The sequence below is a fragment of the Triturus cristatus genome, chromosome 8, assembly GCF_964204655.1.
Source record: "Triturus cristatus chromosome 8, aTriCri1.1, whole genome shotgun sequence".
NCBI lineage: Eukaryota > Metazoa > Chordata > Amphibia > Caudata > Salamandridae > Triturus > Triturus cristatus.
Window position 1 is genome coordinate 1,626,959,421 of NC_140591.1, and position 23,761 is coordinate 1,626,983,181.

The window sequence follows — 23,761 nt, forward strand, 5'->3', positions numbered from 1 at the left end:
GGAACTGTGAATTAAAATCAGACTTTACCATTAAAGAGGATTTTAAATTACAATTCCTTAGCGATCAAACATGACATTTCTACCTGTTACCAATCAAAAGTTATCGGTTATTACATTTTATAATGTATCCTAATGGTATCCTATGGGAGAGGTAGACATTGCAGTAGTGAAAAAACTTTTCACTAACAGGACATGTAACTTTTTTTTTTTTTTTTTTTTTTTTTTTTGAAACCGTTTATTGCAGTTCGTAAAAGTTACAGGTATGGGCCTACAACCATCCGGCCGGCCGCTAGAATGACAAAAACATATTGCACACATACAGTAAAAGTCTCTAGGCAGTGTAGAGCAGTGAAACAGGAGTAATCAATGGTGCAGGCCACACAGCTCCAAGCCCACAGTACGGTTCCCTTTTCTTGAAACAAAACAACACCAAAAAACCACACCCGCAAGGCAACCCGCGATCCAAAATAACAGCACGTGCTCCATAAGTGGGGGATCCAAACCAGCAGCAGAACTCTGGAGAGGGGAATGGGAATAGATCAGGGACTGGGGGACCGCGCGCCCGCGGCTGAGGGAGGGGGGCCGTCTAGGGAGACGGAGCAGGCGAGGCAGCCGGTAGCAGTGGTGGCTCACAAATACCCCCGCGGTAGGCGTTCCAGGGGCCCCAGATGTTCACCCACGCCCCAGGCTTACCTCTCGCCACATACACCACCTTTTCATGAAACATACACCAATCCATATGCTCTTTCCAGGCCGACACCGCAGGGGGCCTCTGGGATCCCCACAATTGAGCAATGTCGCGCTTGGCTATCATGTAACCCAGAGTCACCCACCGCGTCTGCGGGACCGAATAGTCATTCGGTTCCCATACATTCAGCAAGCATCTCCTCGCTTCAGGCAGCAGCGCAACACGCGTCACCACACGCAGGACCTCATGCACACCACGCCAGAAGCGCTCCACCTTCGGGCACTCCCACAGTATATGCATGAAAGTCGCCAACGCACCACAGCCACGCTTACACATTCCGTCACCAGCAAAACCCATACGCAGAAGCCTTGGCCCCGTCACGTAAACCCGGTGAAGGATCTTGAGCTGGACGAAACGAAGGCGAGCCGGGATGGCCACCTCTTTCGGAGAGGCCACCGCGGAAATCCAATCCTCATCGTCCAGCTCCAGCCCGTCGGCAACCCAAGCCTCGCGGAGACTAGTCAGCAGGCACGATCTATCGTTGATCAGTTTTTTGTATATGAGGGAGATCGTGCTGTCCGGGACATGGCCATCTAGGACTCTGTCCTCCAGGGGGGAAGACTCCGGAATGGATGCGACATCCGGGAAGACGGAGCCCAGCGCATGGCGGACCTGTAGGTACCGAAAGTACTCACTGCCCTGCAGCTGGAACTCCGCCTGCAGCGTCTCAAAAGTTTTGAATCCCCCCCTCGTCCAGAGATCTCCCACCGTGCTGATTCCGATCGTGTCCCACTTCTCGAAGCCCTTCGACGTCCACAGGGAGCCCAACCTCTCAGACGCATACAGCGGTGACGCCCGGGTCAAACGGTCCTTCCACCCCATAGCTGCATTAGCCGCGTGCCAGACACGCACCATGACACGCGTCGGTCCCGTCAAACGGGAGTCGGGCGCGCCAGCGTAGAGCGCTCGATTGTAATCGCCACCGGGCAGGAGCATCTTATCCATCTCGAATGCCGGGTTCAAGGCGGGCCCGTAAAGGCCATGATTAATTGCAGCTAGTTGGGAGGCCCAGTAATACCGTTTAATGTCAGGGAGGGCGACCCCCCCATCGTACCACGGGAGCGTCAATTTAGCCAGAGCAATGCGCGGCCTCCCGTCCCAGAACAGGCGCCGCTGGAGGCCCTCTACCTCACGGAAATAGCGTGCCGGGACCAAGTCCATAGTATTCTGGAGGGCGTAGAGGAAGCGTGGCAGGGACATCATTTTAAACAAGGCCGCTCGGCCGAGCGGCGAGAGCGGCAGACGCCGCCAGCGCACCACGTCCTCCCTCAAACGCCGGAGGGGGGGCAACAAATTCCGCTCGTAGCGGGCCTCCGGGTCAAGAGTGATATAGATACCCAGGTACTGAAAACCTTGGGAGGCAATCTGGATCGGACAGTCCCGTGGTAGGGCCGGAGCCTCCCCGGAAAGCACATATACACAGGATTTCGCCCAGTTGATGACCAGGCCTGAGTTGCGACCGAATGAACGCAAAACATCAACCAGGACGATCAGTGATTTACGCGGGGAGGCGAGGTACAGAAGGATATCGTCAGCATAGAGGGACACACGGTCCTCATGCTCGGGGGTCCAGCGGAGACCACGGATAGACGGGTGCCACCGCAGCCACTCCGCCAGGGGCTCCAGGGCCAGAGCAAACAGGAGAGGCGACAGGGGGCAGCCCTGTCGCGTACCCCTCCCCAGCGCGAATGGGGCCGAGACTCGCCCATTCACTACCACCTGCGCCAATGGGCCCGAATATAGCAATTTGACCCAGCTAATGAAACCCGGGCCAAACCCGAATTTTGCCAGCATCGCCCAGATGTATGGCCATTCCAGCGTATCAAACGCCATGGTGGCGTCCAAGGACGCCAAGATGGCCGGCTCCCGCACAAATGGGACACGCGCGAGCACCCCGTGCAAGCGCCGCAGATTGAGCACCGTGTTGCGGTGCGGTATAAAGCCAGATTGGTCTTGGTGGACCAAATCGCCCACCACGCCAACCAACCTGTTGGCCAACACCTTGGCGAGGATTTTGGGCTCCGCGTTCAAAAGCGAAATCGGCCTATAGGATGTGACCCGTTCACGGGGCTTCCCCTCCTTGTGGATCACCACAATTGTGGCTAGACGCTGGTCCGGCGGGAGGGAACCCCGCGAGTGGGCCGCCAGGAACATCGCGCGCAGGTGGGGCGCCAACACATCCGGGCGTAGCTTGTAGAGCTCGATGGGAATACCATTGGGGCCCATGGCCTTGCCGGATGCAACCGAGCGAATAGCCAAGGCAATTTCGTCCGAGGTGGGAGGGGCGTCCAGCGAATCCCTGTCCTCCACCGTGAGGGAGGGCAGTGCGATGTCCCGAAGCAAGGCATGGGAGTCTGCCTCCGAGCAGGGAGAAACCGGGGAGTAAACTTCGCGGAAATAATCCGCGAAGCAGGAGACAATGGCTTCCGGCTCAGTGACACACGCACCATCAACACTCTCAATCAAAGGCACCACACGGCTCGCTCTCTCCCTCTTATCCAACCACGCAATCAATTTGCCAGCCTTATCACCCACATCATACAATCGCCCCTGCTGCTCTCTACCGAGGCCCCTGGCCGCCTCCGTGACGAGGGCCCGATAGGCCGCCTGCTTTAGGTGTAGAACATGCAACTTGTCGTCTGTTACCCCGCTTCCCAGGTCACCCTCCAGTTCTGCAATCTCGGCCTCTACCCGGGTCACCTCCTCCCGCTCGCGCCGCCGGGCATGGGAGATAAAGGAGAGGGCCTCCCCTCTAAGGACTACCTTGAAAGCCTCCCACAGGGAGATGGCCGAAGAGACCGACCCCACATTCTCATCGAAATATCGCTGTAGGGATTTGATCAAATCAGCACGAATGGTGGGGTCGCGCAAATACCATGCATTGATTGGGGCCACCCTGCCATTCCTCCTCGGGAAGACATCGAGATGCAACAACAATGGGGAGTGGTCTGAGATACCCCGCGCCAGATGGCGCACCTCCCCCACCCTCCCTGCGTGGGCCGCCGGGACAAGGATGTAATCAAGCCGCGAGAGGCTACCATGGGCACCCGAGTGGAAGGTGTACTGTCGCAATGCAGGATGCTTTAATCGCCAGCAATCCACCAGGCCCAGCGTGTCCAGAAGGCCGGGCAGCCACGCCTGTGCCCGGGGGAGGTCCCTAGGGGGATGGCGATCCATAGACCCAGAGGCTACCGCATTAAAATCCCCTCCAACCACCAGCAGGCCACTCGGAAGGTCCAGAAGGAGGCGCCCCAGGTCCGCAAATGTGGTGGCTTGTAACCCAGGCGGGACGTACACTGATATAAAGATAAACACTCTACCCTCCATTCTTCCCACCAGAACCGTGTAACGTCCCCTCTCATCATGGCGCACCTCATCAATCTCCAACGGGAGCGAGTTCTTGATCATAATACCCACCCCCCGCGAGCCCGAGGTGAAGCCAGAATGGGCCGCCAAACGATATCCCCGCCGGTTCATTGCATGAAAGGAGTTACCTATAAGGTGCGTCTCCTGCAGGAAGACAACATCTGGTGAAATACGTTTTAAGTACTGCAGGACCACACCACGCTTAATCCTATCCCCCAGGCCGTTAACATTCCATGACAACACAGCCAAATCCCTACCCCCCATCATACGTCGAAACAATCGGTCGTCCCCCATCGAGCATCCTAAAAACAACAACATAGTAGCGGGTTTGCCCTGCGGTGCTAACAAACAACACACCCCCCCCACCCCCCGGTCCCAACAAAACTCCCCCCTCCCTGCACCCCTGCATGAGCCCAGACAGCCCCCCCAAAGTGCAGTGTGCCTGTCGCCCCATAGCTAAAATACTAACTAGTCCCCCAGAGGAGGAGGGAAGCCCCCAACAGACCCCGCACGACCTCCATAGGAGGGGAAAATACGCAATCAATAAATGGTGAAGGAACAACGTCCAGAGCACGGCCTATGCAGTCACCCCTCAATTCTGCTCCGGCGGGCCCTCCTCGCCAGCCGCGCCCCCCCCCGCCCCCCCGGCCCCGATCTCCAGGCAGAGTGTCCAGCCAGTCCCCAACCGCCTCGGGCCGGTCGAAGAAGTGCGTGCGACCAGCCACCTCTACCCTCAGCTTAGCTGGAAAGAGCATTGAGTACTTGAGGTTCAGGTCCCTTAGGCGACGTTTAACACCAAGAAAGCTCTGCCGCTGCTTCTGGACCGCCGGGGTAAAGTCTGGGTAGAAATGTACCTCCATGTTGTCAAGCTTGACCGGTCCCTGTTGTCTGGAGGTCTGGAGGATAGCATCTCTGTCCCGGAAATTAAAAATCCGGGCAATGAGAGGCCGCGGCGGGGCACCAGTCTTAGGTCTGCCCCCGGGGACCCGGTGAGCACGCTCCACCGCAAAAAGCTTACTCAGCCCCCGGGGCTGGAGATGGGTCAGGATCAACTCTTCCACGAAAAGATCCGCCGCCTCCGCCTCTCGTCACTCCGGCACCCCCACAATACGGACATTATTCCTCCGGGCCCGACCCTCGGAGTCCTCTAGTCGCCGGTCCATCAGGGCGCTCGCCTGGCCAAGCCGGCGCACCTCCTTCTGGAGGGCCACCACGTCTGTCGTGAGGCTCGTTGTGGTGTGGGCCAGGGAGTCGACTCGGTCGTTTGTTTTGGACAAGTCTGCCCTCACAAGGCTCACATCCACCAGGACCGAGCCTATTTTTTGCGCTAAGGTATCGAAACGCTGGTCCACCGAGGCCTTCATCTCTGCGATGGCGCCCATGACGTCCCGGAGGGTCAGATCCACCGGATGAGCGGATGCCTCCGTCGGGCCCACCGGGGATACACGCGATGTCTCCGGAGAACCCTTCTGGAGCGTGTAGCGGTCCATACTGTTGGCCTGGTGCGCCGTGCCACGGCGGGTCGTCTTCACCTTCGCCCGGTCGCCATCTTGTTTGGTGGACATGCTGGCTCTTCCACCGTCGTGCCAAGCACCCCACACGGGCCGCTATACCAAGTCACGGGTGCCAGGGGGGGGGCAGGGGCGATCACCGAACCGCGGGTCAACCCACCGCCGGCGGGTCAGCCGGGCTCCTGGACAAGGCCACACCACCACACCCCGCTCCGCAGTCCGACCCCGCTTGAGAGCTAGGAGGGCGCAAAAGCGAAAGTGAAAGTGCGGGGTACGCCAGTCGCCCAGCCCCGTTCGCCGCTGTTATTCACTTTGTCCCCGGATCGCCCCACTACTCCAATCCGGGGGGCCGGCGAGGAGAAGGCCACAACCTTCGATCGATGCTCCCACCGGCGTCCGGGGTCCGATTCGAGCCCAAAAAACGGGTGGCGCCTCAGCTCCGGTTCCCCAACACAGTCCCCTCAACAAGGACAGGATATCGCCAGGATTAATTCAGGAGGTCGCGGAGGTCCTCGGGAGCCTCGCACCTACGCGGCCATCTTGGTTGCGCGCTAGGCTCCTCCCCCCGACATGTAACTTTTTGATGGTTCTCTTATCGATGCCCCCACACTTGTAGATGAGGTGGCCGGTGGTGGTGGACTTGCCGGAGTCCACATGGTCGATAACCACGATGTTAATGTGGATCTTTTCCTTTCCCATTGCGGCAGAGTACTGTGCTGGTGTCTCCCGGATCGGGCTGCGCTGCTCTCAGGTCTGGATGTGCAGAGGTTACAACCCAGCCACAGTGGCATTTGTGCCAATCTCCGGCTGGCATGGGGACAACATGCTCGAGCCCAGCACCAACATGACCTGGTTTAAGGGCTGGAAGGTTGACCGAAAGGAGGGATCCGCCAGTGGGGTCGCCCTGCTCGAAGCCCTAGACTCAATCATCCCGCCTACCTGTCCCACCAACAAGCCCCTGCGTCTGCCCCTGCAGGACATCTACAAGATATGTTATGTTAATAATTTCTTGTAGAGCGCACGTTCAACGGGAGGTTTCATGGCGCTAGCTCTAACATGTGCCGGGACCAAGCAGGAGTTACACGTGGGCCTGTGTAAATAGCCATGTTTTAAGCATTTTCCTAAAGCTTGGGAGGTTGTTGCAGGAACGGATTTCCAACAGGAGGGAATTCCATAGTCTAGGAGCCAGAGTTGCAAACCTGCGTCCGCCCTGGCGTTGAAGCTTAAAAGGCGGGGAGGCCAGGAGTTGGAGGTTGGCGGAATGGAGGTTGCGGGAGGGGGTGTACCTAGGAAGAAGGCATTTGATGAATTTGGGGCTGCGGCATCCAGTAGACATCCAGTTCCCGTCTGCTGCTATCTCATATATTGCACTCTGCACTTTATTTTTAACATCACCTGGAGTAGTTTGCCTGCATTTGCGCTATTGATTATTAATGTAATATGTATTGAAGATTTTCTGTTATAAATTTTTTATGTTGTCCATGATGTCATGGTTTTAGGTAACTTGAGCCTAACTATGCTTTAGCTTCTAAAGGGATTTATAGGCCCCTGAACCTATGTCCGACTGACAAACGTTTGCTACTGTTTTTAATATTACACTCTGCATCTTTTTTTTTTTAAATCTACTGGAGCAGTTTGTCTGCATCTGCGCTATTGTTTATTCTAAAGTGTATTGTAGTTTGGGTAATGAATTTCTAATGTTGTCTATGTTGTTATGATTTTAAGTAACTTGAGCCAAACCATGTGTTAGTTTCTAAAGGGAACAATAGGCTCCTGCGTCTAACTCCTGTTGACAAAAGTCTGCTGCTATTTCATATGCTGCACCGGAGCAGTTTGTTTTTGTCACCCACTGTAGCAGTTTGCCTGCACCTGCATTATTGATAAATCTCAATGTTTTGAAGGCATTGGATATGAAAACAATTTGTATGTTGTTCATGCTACTATTGGCTATGATGATTTTAGGTAAGCAAACAATAATATGTATACGACTCAGTAACAAATGGCGGCAAGCAAAACAACAAAACAATGGCATACAAGAAGAACAAACGATGGAACCGCAAATTGAGGATTCTAGCAAAGGGCCGAACGATCCCCAAACAGTCATTAACCTCACATCAACACCATTAGTACAACAGAAATAGAGATTTTATCACTAGGTTTAACTTACAGTGCAGCCAGCGACTTTAATTATGCCCAGACGCGGATCGATATTTACAAATTCACTCGAAAAATGAAACTATGCAAAATATCATGCACTCAACAAATATCAACGAGACAGGCAACCAAAGACGATTTCACAAGCAACATCTGATTTGAGTGGCAATGATCTGGGAGCGTTACAAAGCCTGTATGACCTGGCAGAAGAAAGTAACAGTGATATCAACAAAGAACGAATTACATTGAATATGACTGGCAGCACACAATTTAAGGCAAAATCAACTTTTACTCCTATTAGCTTCATGATAATATTGATACATTTTCTGAATTGATTACAATTGAATTGAAACGATTGTATAAATCCATTGGTTACTCTAGGCGCAGATACACACAACAGAACAAGTGTTATTCCCAATTTATTAAAAAGCTTCAATCTAATGGCAATATCATTGTACGCCAGGCAGACAAGGGGGGCAACATTGTTCTATGGACTAGAGAATTGTATCTGGAAGAAGCATTTAGTCAGCTGAATGATCATAGCTGCTATAGGAGAAGTGATATTGGTAAAGTTAAACAAATGTGGTATGATTTCTATTTAAAATTGACTGCTTGGAGAAGTGCGGGTCTTATAAGTATTGACGAACTTAAATTTTTTAAAAATGATCATCCGGTTATAGCGGCCATGTACCTTATCCCCAAAGTGCACAAGAGTTTAGAAAGACCTCCAGGCAGACCCATTATCTCTGCTAGGAATAGTATCACTGAGAATACTTCTAGATATGTAAATTATTTTCTACAGGAGCATGTCAAACAGCTCCCATCATATATCCGAGATACCAGTGATTTCCTGAACAAAATCAAAGACATCAAATGGGACCCGGGATATCTATTGATCACCCTTGATGTCACTAGCCTTTATACCAGTATTCATCATCTAGATGGTATAAAGGCAGTGGAATATTACCTTGGCACTAAATCCATTCACATGAGCAATCATAACATAATGCTGGTAACTATGATCCATACCTGTTTGCATAATAATTTCTTTATGTTTCAAAATCAAGTATATCAGCAGGTCAGAGGTGTTGTGATGGGGGCTTGCTTCTCTCCCAGTTATGCTTGTTTGCATATGGGACTGTGGGAGGAGCAGGTCCTCAGATCGACTTTCTCTGAGACGCAGGATACTCATGTAGTTTGTTGGTACCGATTCATTGATGACCTTTTTATAATTTGGAAAGGAACTGCAGTGCAGACCATGAATTTTGTAGATCGGATTAATGTCAATACCCTCAATTTGAAATTTACAGCAAACATGAGCAAGGAAATCATTACATTCCTTGATGTAGAGGACACTGCGGAAGATTTTCCCTTTTATTAAACTGGACCTTCGCAGGAATGTGGTGGTAGCTTTAGTGCTGTCCAGAATGGATTACTGTAATGCATTGCTATTAGGAATCAACAAGACCTTGATGAGGAGACTGCAGGTCTTGCAGAATGCGGCAGCTAGACTTTTGCTAGATGTTCCCAGAGCCCATTCTATCGCTGAGGGAATCAAGGCACTTCATTGGCTCCCAGTCCAGCAACGCATAGATTTTAAGGCTCTATGCTTAGTACACAAGGCTGTGTTTGGGGGGGGGAGCAAAGGAGGTTCGGAATCTTTTTGTTCCCTACTCTCCAGGTCGGGCACTTAGGTCCTCCTCTCAATCCCTCCTTAGGCTAAATCGTGTCAGGATAGCCAGATGGGGCGGCAGAGCGTTCTCTTTTCATGCCGCCAGTCTCTGGAACAAACTTCCTGCCTCTCTGAAACTAACAGACAGTCATCAAGTTTTCAGAAAACTGTTAAAAACACGGCTTTTCGATGTGTCCCGGTGTTAATCATGGAGGTGTCCTCTCTCTACTCACCAGCGCCAAGACGCTTCGGCATTTGTTCGCGCTTTACAAGTGGCTATCCTATCCTATCCTATATCTGTGAAGGTCAATTACAAACTAGGCTTCACAGAAAACCCACTGCTGGGAATTCAATACTTCACGCTTCCAGTCATCACCCAGGCCACCTGATTCGCAGCATTCCCTATGGGGAAATGTTGCGCATCAGACGTATCTGTAGCCAGCACGAGGAATGTCTGATGGCGCAGAATGAAAGCAGAAAAAGATTTCTAGCCAGGGGTTATGCAGCAAAAGATATTGATCGGGCAACCATAAGAGCCAATCAAATTTCTAGGACGGATGTCCTAAAAAATACTCAGGTTGCCTCAACTACCCTTGTCAATCAATCTATAGAACCAACCAGATTGCTATTGACTTACAATCGACAACATCGCACAATCCGAAAAATCATCAGACATAATTGGAATCTCATTCGCAATGACCCTGTTATTGGAGAGCAAACCACATTGGCCCCCAATATCACATTTAGGAAAGCACGATCCATGTCGAGTGACTTGGTTAAAAGCAGCCCAGAGATAATATTAACCAAAACATGGTTGAATTCTAGAAAGGGTTTCATTCGTTGTACAAACTGCAAAGCATGCAAACATGGTGTTAGCACACCATCATACAGGACTCCCTTTCATATGAATGAGAGGTGTATCACAAAATTGCTAACGTGCAAAACGGAGTTCGCTGTCTATGTGCTGGAGTGTCCCTGTGGCCTGCAAAATGTGGGTAGTACCAAGCTGCAGGTTCACAAGAGGATACTCCAGCACATCAGAGCGATTTCCAACAGCGATCCTGCATAGCCAGTCACCAGACATTTCAAAGAGAGTCATGGCAATGCAATTGAACATTTGAAATATTTTGTGATAGACTGTGTATTGCCACTCAGAAGAGGTGGCAATCGTGAATCCATGTTACGCAAACTTGAAACCCGATATATTCTTGAATTAGATACCAAGTAACCAAACGGTCTGAACGCTAATGATGATTTCTATACTTGTTTATGAAATTGATGCTGGGAACTGTTACTGATAACATTTAAGAAGAAAAATGACAGACGGTATTAAGTAGTGTCATTTTTGGCCTCCTCATTTTAATGAATTCTGTTTTTTATGATTATTGCAACATTGGGCAGCAATTTAAATTTGCACAAGCACCTTTTCCCTAGAAATAGCTCAATTATAATCTACGAAGGCCTACCGGTCAAAAGCATCAGCACTTTATATATGACTTCATATAGAGGTTGTCTTTGGTATTTTACCATTGTTATTGATGATTTAACATATACATTCTCAAGTGTGTTTAAGAGCATTGTAAGAAGGCAGTGAGTTATGTAAACAAGGTTTTTGAATTATTTATTATTCTCTTTAGATTTTAAATTTGAATAATATTTTAGGAAATGAAATTTTAGAATACACCCACTGGGGTCTTATTCTTTTATCAAAAACCTTTTTTGACACCGACAATAATATTTATATATATACTTATATTTATTTTTTGTATATTTATATGTATTTCTTTTAACAACCGAGTAACGTCGTTGCCTCGTATTTACAATATTACTTAATGTTGTTCATTATATTTTTTGCCATAGTCAGGCACAAAAAATAATAATTTAAAAAAAAAATTCCATTATGATTATTTAATAATGATGATATTTAAATTCAATGCTTAAAAATGCACCGACAATGATTGAATATTGAGAATGTTTTTCTATGTCTATGGTGCTTCATTTGGTATTCATCACATGATTATGCACTGGCACTTTAAAAATGTGGCTTTTTTCCTCATACGTCATGTGATCAAGGCCTCTGGGTGGCCGAAACGCGTAATGGCGGCAGTGCTGGGTGAAAAATTAAATAAAATTCTTGCACTGATACCTGGGTCTGTTTTCGTTTGTTCCTGAGCGACGTGGAAGCTGGTGACGAATTATACAACATATATATATATATATATATATATGTATTTAACATTTCCTGAAGATTCTTCAAACTGTGTCGAAGTTATTAGCAAAACAAAAAATAATTTTTTTGTGGTAAGTAGGTCCTAACTAAAACTACCTCCTGGCAATGGCCAGTAGGTAATTATCTATCTATCATATCTATCTATCTATCTATCTATCTATCTATCTATCTATCTATCTATCTATCTATCTATCTATCTATCTATCTATCTATCTATCTATCTATCTATCTATCTATCTATCTATCTATCTATCTATCTATCTACTCTCCACCTAAACTTGGGAACTACTTAGAGTTGTCTGCTTCTTTTTTGCATAATTTATGCTGCACTCTTTTCCCGCAAGGGTATTGTTTATATATGTACCGCCGAGCATATTAAAAGTTTCCTCTCTGCCACGGTTTTCATGGTGGTTCCACTGCCATGAAAACCGTGGCAGGGAGGAAGCAAAAAGGGCCCTACAGGGCCCCCTGGTGCCTCACGACCTGTGGATGCACACAGGGGGGGCACAACATGTGCCTCCCCGTGTGGATGCACACCAGTTCCTGCACGTCACGGAGTTTTCAGTCCATGCCTTGTAGGAACTGTTTTTGGCATTCCCATTGCAGTGCCCATTTTCAGGGCACAGCCGTGGGAACGTTAAAAAGAAAGCCTGCCAGACAGGAGCAAACTCACCTTGCAGGTGGTCTGACCACGGCTTTGGTGGGACGGACCCAGGGCCACACTGCCAAAATCGTAATCCTTTACAGTGATACTTCAAAATATACAAAAAAAACACAAACAACACTATAACTAACTTTTAGACCTCTCTCCTAAATCTCCCACACCCTGAAAACCCTTAACAATCCTTAAAAAACGGAATTACCTGTTTCGACGAACAGCAGCACTTTACCACAACCTGATTCTAGGAAAATAGACTACAAATAACACAAATAGATTACAAAATAGAAGGCAGCAGACAAAAAAAAATGTCTGCTAAATGAAACTAAAAAAACTATCTATCTCCCTATAGAAATGAATGCCAAATATTGTAAAAACGTTGAATACATGTTAATTTTTTTTATTAAACATGTAAAGCATATCAAACAATTTTATAAAAATTATGCCAAAATGTAAAGTATAAATTAATATATTAATATAAAAAATATATACACTTATTTAATATATGCTAATACAACATATGTTAAAATAATATTGACAATGTGTATATAAAAACAAAACTTAAGAAATGTTAGAAAAGTGTTAGGCAATTAAAAATACGAGTTGGAAATGTATATCAAACAAATGTATATAAATATGAATTACCTGTTTTTTATTATTAAAAAATAATGAAACAATATTTTATTTACTTAACTTTATATATTTTATTATTAGTACTTGAAGTATATATGAATAAAAATGTTAAACTATTACTGGGGGGGAGTATCCCGAGTGATGGCAACAGTGGTTGATGCACAGGTTCCGGCGCGATGCTATTTGCTGAGTGTGACGTGAGAGACAGTATGGCCTAAATATGTACAAATCTGGCTGGCGTTGGACTCTAGTGTGGCAAAAAGGAACATAGCGAGAGCGTGGGGGTGGCAGAACCACCAACAGTGAGTGCATGGAAGCGGGACCTGGATTGGTGTCAGCAGGCAGAAAGAGTTGTCTATGAGAGTAGGGAATGCCCCCCAAAATGGGAAAAGGTCTGGAACATGTGGGAAAAATATAGTAATAGCTGAGCACGGGGGGGATGGAATTAGCCAATGTGGAAGATAATTCTAGGAAGGGAGATTGGGTGGGAAATAGACATGTACGGGATTGGTATACGGTGTATTGCTTTGCGTTGTCAAGATGCCCTGTTGAAATTTGGATTGTAACTAAAGTGCAATGTGTACTAAGTATTTGTTTAATAAAAAGAAATTTAAAAAAATGTACAATAAATACAAATAGAAACATAAATAAAAATATAAAAATGTATGGCATCCTTATTATACAAAAAAATGCAAATCATAATATTATTGGTTACAAACATATAACTATTTTTTTATATTACTTATCACCAGCAATAATACTAAAATAATACTTAGGCTATCTTCTACAGACAAATAAAAGTTTGAGAAATCATTTTTGAATAAAATTATTTAATTAAATTATCACACTCCAACATAAATCATTTAAAAAATGGGGAAATATTTACTATTCCCAATCTAATGTAAACCCGTTTGGAGAAGGCCTTAGACACTAAAGGGGTGACATTTACCTTTTCTACTCCAATCCTAATATATTGGGTGAAAGTTTTAAAACACTAAAGGGTTACATGTACTATTTTCACTTCAATCTAACCACATTGAGGTAAGGTGTTGGACACTAAAGGGGTGATATTTAGTATCTCCACTCCTATCTAACCATATTGGGGAAAGGTCTTGGACACTAAAGAGGGGTGACATTTACTATTGCAATTCCAATGTAATCATATTGGGGGAAGGTGTTAGACACCAAAGATGTAACATTAACTATTCCCAAACCAATCTGAACCAATTTGGGAAAGGCGTTGGAGACTTCCCCAAATTCCTCAAAGGGGTGACATTTACCATTACCAATCCAATCTAAACCAATTTGGGGAAGGTGTTGGACACAAAAGGGGTAACATTTACTGTTTCTTCTCCAAACTAAACCACTTTGGGGAAGGTGTTGTACACTAAAGGGGTGACATTTACTATTCCACTCCAATCTAACCATATTGGGGGATGGTGATGGACACTAATTGGGTGACATTTCCTATTCCCACTCGAATCTAACCATACTGGGGGAAGGTGTTGGACACTAAAAGGTTGACATTTACTATTCCCACTCCAATCTAAACCTATTTAAAGAAAGTGTTGGATGCTAAAGAGGTAATATTTACAATATCCACTTCAAAATAAAACATTTTACATAACATATTACAAAATAAAAAGATTACATACATAATCAATAATGTATTATTGAAAATACTTACTACCATTCATAAACTTTAAACAATAAAACAAAAATAAATTCATAATACAATATTTACATTCATTCATGAATTTACAAAATATTTAAATACACTTTATATTTTTAAAAACTTAGAAAACATTTAACTTAAAATCCTTATTTAATCCTTATTTAATTTTGAAAACAATAAACATGTTTTGTAGAATGTTAAATATTTAACATAAACGTAAACATATTTGTAAATATTCTACTTTATTAACTGTTTAAATATGTTTAATATTTTATCATATTAATGTTTTCTTATTTAAAAATATATTTAATACTATTAATATATATATATATCTTAATTATCATCAAATTAAAATATATTACAAATATTAATATAATGGAATACATTTGCAAATTTCTAGTTATTCATTTGCACATCTTTAAAATTATTACGTTAAAATTTAAATTTAAAACATACTATTTCCCCACTCTTATCCCCTAAAAACCCAATATCCTGCTACTAAAATTTTTTGGGGACAAATAATTATACACATTTATACAACAAAAAATATACATTTTAACAATTTCATAAGTAAAAAATTATCTTGCTAAAATACAAATTAAAAAAATAATAAACATATACTGTCAAACACACAACAGTACATTGCATACAGATTAACACTTACAAACAATATTAAGCACAACAATATTTTCTACAGCGATATTTTTTACAACAATATATTTACCTTCAATATTCTGTCCATGATATTTTTGATGTCCTGATATTCTTGACACAATATTTTTGTATCACAATATTTTTTCTGATATTTTGTCCAAACACCAAGACAGCTATGTCATTCAGGTAGGCTGCAATGAAGGCCTCCATCCCAGCCAGGACCCCGTTGCCAACCTCTGGAAGGTGGCAGGGGCATTCTTCAACTCAGAGGGCCTCACTTTAAACTGGAATTGGCCCTCTAGGGTAGAGCATGCAGACCTCTCTTCTGCCCCCTCAGTGATGGTAATCTGCCAGTAAGATCAAAAGTACTCAGAACTTGGCAGCTCCCAGCCTGTCGATGAGCTCATCAGCTTGGGGGATGGGGTGAGCATCAGTTATGGTGACGGTGTTGAGCCCCCTATAGTCCATACAGAGTCTGAGTTCTGTGGTGTTGAACGGTGGGGTGGCTTAGGGTACCAGCACTACAGGGTTTGACCAGGGACAACTGCAGAGCTCAATCACCCCAATTAAAGCATTCTGGAGACTTCCTCCTTAATGCTAGCCCACACCTTGTTTGATACCTTGTACATTTTATTTTTCACAACCATATTGTCTCCAGTATCAATGTCACACGTGTGCAAGCCTAGGTGGGAGAGTGAACAGAGAGGTAAACTGCTCTAACCTCTGCTACTCTGGGTCTGGGAGAGGTTGACACCCTCCACTGGCACATCTCGCTTCTTGGAGGATAGGAGGTTGGGGAGAGGTTCATTCTCCTCTTCCTCCCCTTTCATCTGTCATAAGGAGCAGAATTACTTCAGATCTCGCATAGTGTGGCTTAAGGCGATTTACATGACATACCCGTAAGAGGTTCCTTGAGGTCTTGAGGTCCACCAAGTAGGTGGGCTATTCCTCTATCTCCTTCACCTCAGAAGGCCCTGAACAACAGTCTTGGAGGGACCTGAGCTCCACTAGTTCCATTAACCACACTCTTTGCCTAGGCTGAAACTCTTCTAGAGTGCCTTCTGGTCATAACAGAGTTAAATTACTTCTTGGCTGGTTTCTAGGTTCTCAGAGTACTTTTCTTGAAGCATTGGATCTGTTTTCTGGGCCCCAGCATGTAGCGAACTACATCCTGGGTGCGTTTCTTTGGAGCCAGCTCCCACCCCACCTTTTTGACACTGAGAAATCCCTTAACAGGATAGCCATAGAGGAGCTTAAAGGGGCTTAACTCATCTCCCATCTGTGGCACCTCCAGTAGGCAAACATTAGGCACAGTAAGAGGACATCCCATTTCATGGGCTCAGGCAGGCCCAACATCATGTCCTTGAGGGTCTTGTTGAAACTCTCAACAAGCCCTTTTGTCTGAGGTTGTTAGGGTGTGGAAAACATACAGGATACCCCACACTCACCTCATGTATGCAGACATGAAGCTGGTGCCCCTTTTCGACACAATTTCCTTCCTTGGGGAACCCCACTCACAGAAAAATACCCATCAGGGCCCTAGTCCCAGCAGGTGCAGTTACAGATCTCAGATCTCTGGATTTCTAGTTTCATGGCCCACCAAAACCAGGATAAACCTGTTGTCTAAGGCAGTTTTGGGTCCAGGGGCTGTTTTGGGCCCAGGGGCCCTTTCAAAGGGGGTGCCAATGAAAGGTAAGTGAACCAGAGGAGCCTTGAGCTTTTTCCCTGTTTTCCCATTGGTCTGGCAGGTGGCACATGACCGGCAAAATGCATGTGAGGTTGTCTTTATCCGGGGCCAATAAAAGTGGGTGACAAGCCTGGCAAAGGTTTTGTCCTGCCCCAGATGTCCTGCCAGGAGTATGTCATGAGCCAGTCCCAGTAGGTAGGCTCTGTGGCACTGGGGGACTACCAACACAAGAGTTGCCACAGGCTCAGGAACCTTAGGCTCGCTATAAAGGAGGTCATTCTCCCAATAAATCAGGTGCTATACTGATGTGTCACCAGCTGCCTGAGTCTAAGTTTGCCACCTCAAGCCCTCCAGAGCTGGGCACTCCTTCTGTGCTCTATAGATCTCCTCCCTGGTAGGCCTACCCTCAAATTGCCATCCAGCAAGCTCAGGTAGGCCTCACAGGGCGGCAACATCTTCCCTGGTAGGGTCTAGGGTGTTTTCCTTAGTCACCCCTTCCTCCTGGACTGCTGGAGCTTCAGGGGTTGGTTTCCCATGCCCCCACTCTACGTGGCAGCTGCCTGGACCATTTCCAAGGCTCCAGGCCTTCTTGACTTTTCTCTTGGGTTGTCATGGTCCGTAAGGTCAGGGACACCCACTCAGGCAACCCTAACATCTCAAAGTGTGACCTGAGCTCCCCTTCTTTTCAGATCCAGATCATTACCTATTTTTCTACAGGCATGGCAGGTCTCATAGCTGCATTTAGAGAACCTGAAACCCCCACCCTCCACTCAAAGGGAGCAAGAGCCACTGGGTACTGCTCTCCCGGTTGTCTGCCACTACAACCTGGTGGAATGTGTTGGGGATTTCCTGCTCTGAAGACACCAGATAACAATTTACTCAGTGTCTCCACCCTCTGCCCATTGATGGTGACCCACTGCCTGTGCTTGAAAGTATTGGAATACCAAAAGAGTATCTAGTAGCACCAATCATTCACCTATTACATGAAAAACGGGCCAGTGTTGTTTATCCACAAGCTCGTGTGATTTATTACACTTTTCTTTATAACTTTTTTTAGAAGAATGTTTAAATACTTTTGTGACATATCGTCAAAAAGAACAAACCAAATTTAGAACATGTTTTGAACAAATAATCACATTAATACAAACATTAGACATCCATGAATGATACATCAATACATGTGAAATAATAATGGGTTGACAATAATCAACTGAACATAAAACACCGGTCCAAAAAATGAACAATCACACTGGGGCGGAGACTGTCTGAAGTGTACAGACAATAACTGTGAGGTATCTCCTGCTTGTGTGTGTAGCTCTGGGACCTATAATTTTAAGTGTTAGTTACAGGAGGAAAAATATATTTATAGGCTTTCTCCTTGGGCACTTGAAAGTATCTTGTCCCAGATGCTAGGGTCGACACGTTTCCAACCCCGCACTCAGTATTGGGATTTCATCCGGACCTGGACATGGCGGTGTCTCATTTAGATTGTGCTCCTCGTGACTAAATCTGATGAGGAATCAAAAAGGTGGTAGTTTCCTGGATAGTAACCCGAATTAGAGTATGTGGATGCCACTTCAAAAGCTTCAGCAGGCTCAATATCTGGTTTGAACTTCATGAGGAATCAATCCAACAGGTTGGTGTGGGGGATTTCCTGCTCTGAGGACACCAGATAACAATGTACATGAGTTATACTGGCTTCTATGTTCCTGAGTGTCTCCACCCTCTGCCCATTGATTGTGACCCACTGCCTGTGCTTGGAAGTATTGGAAGGCATGTGGGCTTTGGGCACCATCCCGTTATCACCCAGGGACACTAGGGTAACCTCTGCTCTGCTCTCCAGACTATCTGGGGAAATCTCCTCCCCATGTGCTACACTGCCCAACACTTGGGTCTGCCTACCAGTGGAGGTTTTTACCGTCTTGGGCCACTTGGCATCCCCCTTCCCATGCCCATACTTGTATTACTATTTTGGGGGCCTCTCCCCCCTCTTTCGTCTGGTAGGAACCCTGACCACCCTTTTGAGAATCCTCCCAGATGTCCTTTGGACACTCTGGTGCTGACCCAGAGATCAGCCTCCTTTGTAAGCTCCGTGAGGTCAGTTAACTTGCTGTCAACAAGGTGTTGGCACAACTCTGTAAAGAAAGTACTGAGCATGTTCTATGGTTGACAGGTCTAACATGGAGCATATCTATATAGAGGTAAAGCATATCCTTTGCATTATATTTCAGAAGTTTGGAAATGTGCAGAAAGGAGAGCTGGCTCTGTACTATCTTCCTGATGTATGTTAGATTTTCTGACATCTCTGTTTTAGAACCATATTTTGCCTCCTCTCTTTAATGCTATTGTACTCTTTATGTTACTGTTATTGCCTCTTTCCTCCATGTATTTCACTCTTTAATCTGTTGAAGGTTGTGCTTCTGATTTTATGTCTCTTTTTTTAGATTCCCACATCAGGATTCCAGTTGTGTGTGTGGCGTTGGAAGGAGGGAAAGGCACTCTGGATGTAAGTACTGTATAAGGTAGAGGGGAAGAGGTAGAGCATATGAAGGGAACAGAGAAAAGATTTTAAACAAGCATTGACAAAGCCAATAGGTCTAGCTGAAATGTGCTTATGTTTATTTGACTATTATATTATTGTGTTTAAATGTTTGAAATTGATGTATTGTAGTTATTGTAATGATGTCGTAAGAGAATGGGTGATTGAATCATTGGCAGGGTCGGACTGGCATATAGAGCAGTCAGGCAGTGCTCGATGGGTCAATTTGTGGGCTCTTTTTTTGGCTGTTTGTGGGCTTGTTTTATGGTCTGCTGCACCAGTTTTTACTGTTGATTTCCCTGATATTAAAACAAACATTACCTGGAGTGAGCGCAATGCCGTGCAGTCTTCCATACCTGGCAAAACACTTATACAGCGTGTGTTTACAAGTTCAAAACTGCCCCTATTTGTAACCATGAACCACATTTTTAGCTATTTATTTCACAGATGAGAGCCAATATTATTTTGCTGCTCAGGCCTATTTTCTGTCCCAGTCTGACCCTGATCATTGGTCAAGCAGTGTAGTTGCACTGGGCCCATAGGCCTGAGGGGCCCCTTGAACCCTGAATATGTGTGCATTTTCCAAAGAAATTAGGAGTCTCAGGGTCCATTTTCTTACTTGCACTAGTGCCCACGACACTCGGGCTACGCCACTGTAAGCGAACACTGCTACTCACACGGAGGTGCACGTCGTGTGGTGCTGCACTGTAGGAATTTGTACTTAAGACAAGGTTTTTTATGAATATGAAAAAAACATAAGGGATAGAAAGAGCTTGTGTAGGGTTGGCTGAGGGTTTTTTGAGTAGTGGTCTGACTTTGGCGTGTTTCCAGGCGTCGGGAAATGTTGCATTGGTGATAGAGGTGTTGAGTAAGGTGATAAGTTCCTAGCCAATTCTTTGGTTTCCGAGGGTGAGGATGCGGTGTGGGCATGGGTCTCTGGGCGCTCCCGAGTGGACGGATTTCATGGTAGAGGTGGTGTCCTGGTTGGAGAGGATGTTCCAGGTGGTCAGTGTGTGGTTCGTGTCAGTTGTGGTAGTGGCATATCTGTCGAGGAAGTCCGTAGGTGTGGGTTGGAGTTCGAAGTTTCTGTATATGGTTGCGATCTTGTTGTGGAAGAAGTGGGTGTGGTTGTCGCACAGCTCCTGTGAAGGTATGATGTTGTTTTCACTGCCAGGAGGGTTGGAGAATTCCTTAACGATGATGAAAAGTTCCTTTGTATTGTTGGTGCTGGTTTCGATGCATGCGGCAAGTGTTGTCTTCTTTGTTTGCCTCATCAGATGGTGATAGAGGGTGAGGTAGGCCTTGAGGGCTGCCCTGTCTGAGGTGTCCTTGCTGGCACGCCATTTCCTCTCCAACTGTTTGCTGTCCAGTTCCACTGTTCTGAGTTCTTGGGTGTACCAGCTGGCCTTTTTGGAGAATATTCTCTGGATGTTGCTCTTGATGGGGACGATGCTGTCTGCACAGTTGTTGATCCATGTGTTGAAGTTTCTCACTTCCTGCTTGAGGTTGGTGGCAATAGCATGGTTGGAGATGTTGAGGGCGTTCGCCCAGCTGGTCTCTCAGCTTTTGTTCCACCTCTCGTGGGGGCTGTAGGTCATCTTGGGGGTGGGGGTGCGGGGGATTGAAAAAGAACAAATTGCATGAGCGTTATAGGAGGGGAATGCACATTTTACAAGGTTTTCCTTCATAATTGTCCTGAACATTTTTTCAAACTTGCGCAGGCTTTGTAAATTTTACCTAAGATTGCAAAGATTTCCAACACAAAAAATGTGTGAAGCAGTTCTTTGGGGGAATGATGCCCTGCAAAACCAGCTGTCAGTTGCTGATATTTTGCAAAGGTGGCACACTTATAACTTTGTGAAATTACTAAGTATGACACCATGTCACAACATTGCCAGGAAATGTATGATTTTGCAGACTTGATGTGTCATTTTTCCATGTTCTCTAACTAAAGCGCTACCGATGAACCATGAGCGGTGTTAATGCCCTTCGGATTTTGGTGCCCCTCGCTGGATGTGGGCATTCAAATCAGTTCAACGCTCGATAACACTTCAGAGTCTGAATGTGAAACACACTGGCCTTGGAAACAAAAACAGACAAGTATTAAAGCCAAAGCCAGGAAGGTTTATTAGAGGCTATAATCATAGCACAAGACACAGGCCAACTGCTAGACTCACACAGTTAGACACTTAAACCAATAAAATAGCAAGAAGCTGAAAATCAATGCATGGAAAGAATCCAGCAGAGATCACCCTAAGGAAAAGAATGAGTTATGAATCAGAGGTCAGACCGACAGGACGTCGCCTTCTAAAGATCAGGGGAGAGTGAGCCCAACCCCCTCTGGACAGGGCTCATATTATTGGGTGAAATACAATGCGATTCATACATCTGGTGTGCATGTCCAAAGGTCTTGAAATCCCATCCAGTCATGAAAGATCAATGCAGTATAAGATGATATTTGTCAGCTCTATCCCACAGATTCATATCATGCAGTTCCCATCCTCAGTGCTTCTGGGACTCATCAGTAGATAGTACAAAGATTGTTAAAAACCAAGGTTAACTTCTCATGAGAGTCAAATTGTGGTCCCAACAGGTGAGACCTTTGGAAACATTCACTCTGCTGACACAGCATGAAAACGAAGCTTGAGAACGAAGCATCATGTTGTACATGAGAGGATGGCATCGTGTTTGAAAACATAGGTTACAAAAGAACTGTTGTGTGCTGAGTGCATGAGAGCTGACTGTGTGCAGGGAAAGATGGCTGCAGAAAGCAGCAACCATGTGAAAATCGAAGCCTATATTTTGATGTTAAAATAAACACATTTCAGTAGAATATCTTTAATTCATTTATGTGTAAATCGCTTTATGTATTGTCCTTAAAAATGCTACACCGCACTCATACTTTTGAGGTGCTTTTTGCCATCTGTTTTTAGGTTCAACATAACTCTGGATGCAGAAGTAGTGAGAATCCTGTGTAAAGGGGCAAATGCATTTTCTGTGTGGATATTGATCCTTTTATGTTAGGAAGTCCCAAGATATTTCTGTTATCAATAACAATGATCGCACTGGAGTAGAATTAACATATACCAATAATGCATGTCCTGGTTTCAGACCATCCATCAATCCATGAACAACAACACCCCGTGTGTGGTGGTGGAGGGCTCCGGGCGCGTTGCAGATGCCATCGCCCGAGTGGGCAACCTGAAGAGCACAGAGATCACCACAACCCTCATGAAGGACACACTCAGCGGTCTCTTTGAGGAGCATTTCACAGAGGAGGTCATTGCTGAGTGGACCAGGAAGGTGAGGGCGCTAGAAAGGAGGTTCTTGTGCTGTGCTTGCTTTTGGAGGATACAGCACCCCAGTGTTGAGTCAGGCTTCTACTGTAGGGTATCTGCTTGTACCTGGGCACTGGCATTTGAAGAACACAATCAGGTGTTTCACTGTGGCTCCCCAAAAAAGTGTTTGATGAACAGAGGTCAATTACCAATTCCTGAGAACAGCAACAAGCACTGACAAAGTCATCAGTCAGGCTATTGTGTCTCATTGGCATACAAACCGAGTAGTGTTATGTCTTATATCCCCTAAGCTTGCTGTGGTGCATGTAGGCATCCAATAGGTAGTTTACACAGAGGCACAGAGCAAATTGTGTTTTTGCGTTTTTTACACATTATGGTTGCAGGTACATTAAAGACAGCCCCGTTGCCTTTGCCAATGCTGTTCATATTTCACGAGGTACCTTTTTAAGAAAGTTAATATTTTGCAATCCTATTTTCAGTAGCAGTATATTGTACAAAAGGCAAACTTGTTGCAGCTATTTGTATTTAACAAGAGCTCAGTGATATATGTTTTTGCCTGTGACATCTGTGTTTGACCTATTCTCTTAAGGTCAGTCAGCCTTTCATTCTTCCAAGGTCGACATATTAAGATAAGTAAGAGTAACACCTTTTATTTGTAGTGCCTAGTAACATCAAAAGAACTCCTTAAAGCATTATATGTGAAAAGGTTAATATCATTATTACATTAAAAAATAGGACAGGAAGTAGTAGTTCTACGGAGCGCACTTCCTTTATAATGTGCCACAATTGTGAAGAGGTGTATATCATATTTTTTGTGTGCTTTTTTTTGGTATATATGCTCCGTACTTCCATGGATGCCTAAAGCACAGCAGTACAGAATACATCTGTGTACACATAGAATAAACAAGATACCAAAGCACTCCCCAATCACCATT

General features: G+C 45.6%; 1 protein-coding gene across 1 annotated transcript in view; it reads left to right on the top strand.

The window, feature by feature from the left end:
* LOC146808456 (transient receptor potential cation channel subfamily M member 2-like) overlaps positions 1 to 23,761 on the top strand; it is a 694,250-nt gene that overhangs the window by 221,358 nt on the left and 449,131 nt on the right. The window contains exons 6-7 of the mRNA XM_085623563.1: positions 19,433 to 19,494; positions 22,639 to 22,830. Coding sequence (XP_085479689.1) covers positions 19,433 to 19,494; positions 22,639 to 22,830 — 254 coding nt within the window. The remainder of the gene's footprint in view (positions 1 to 19,432; positions 19,495 to 22,638; positions 22,831 to 23,761) is intronic.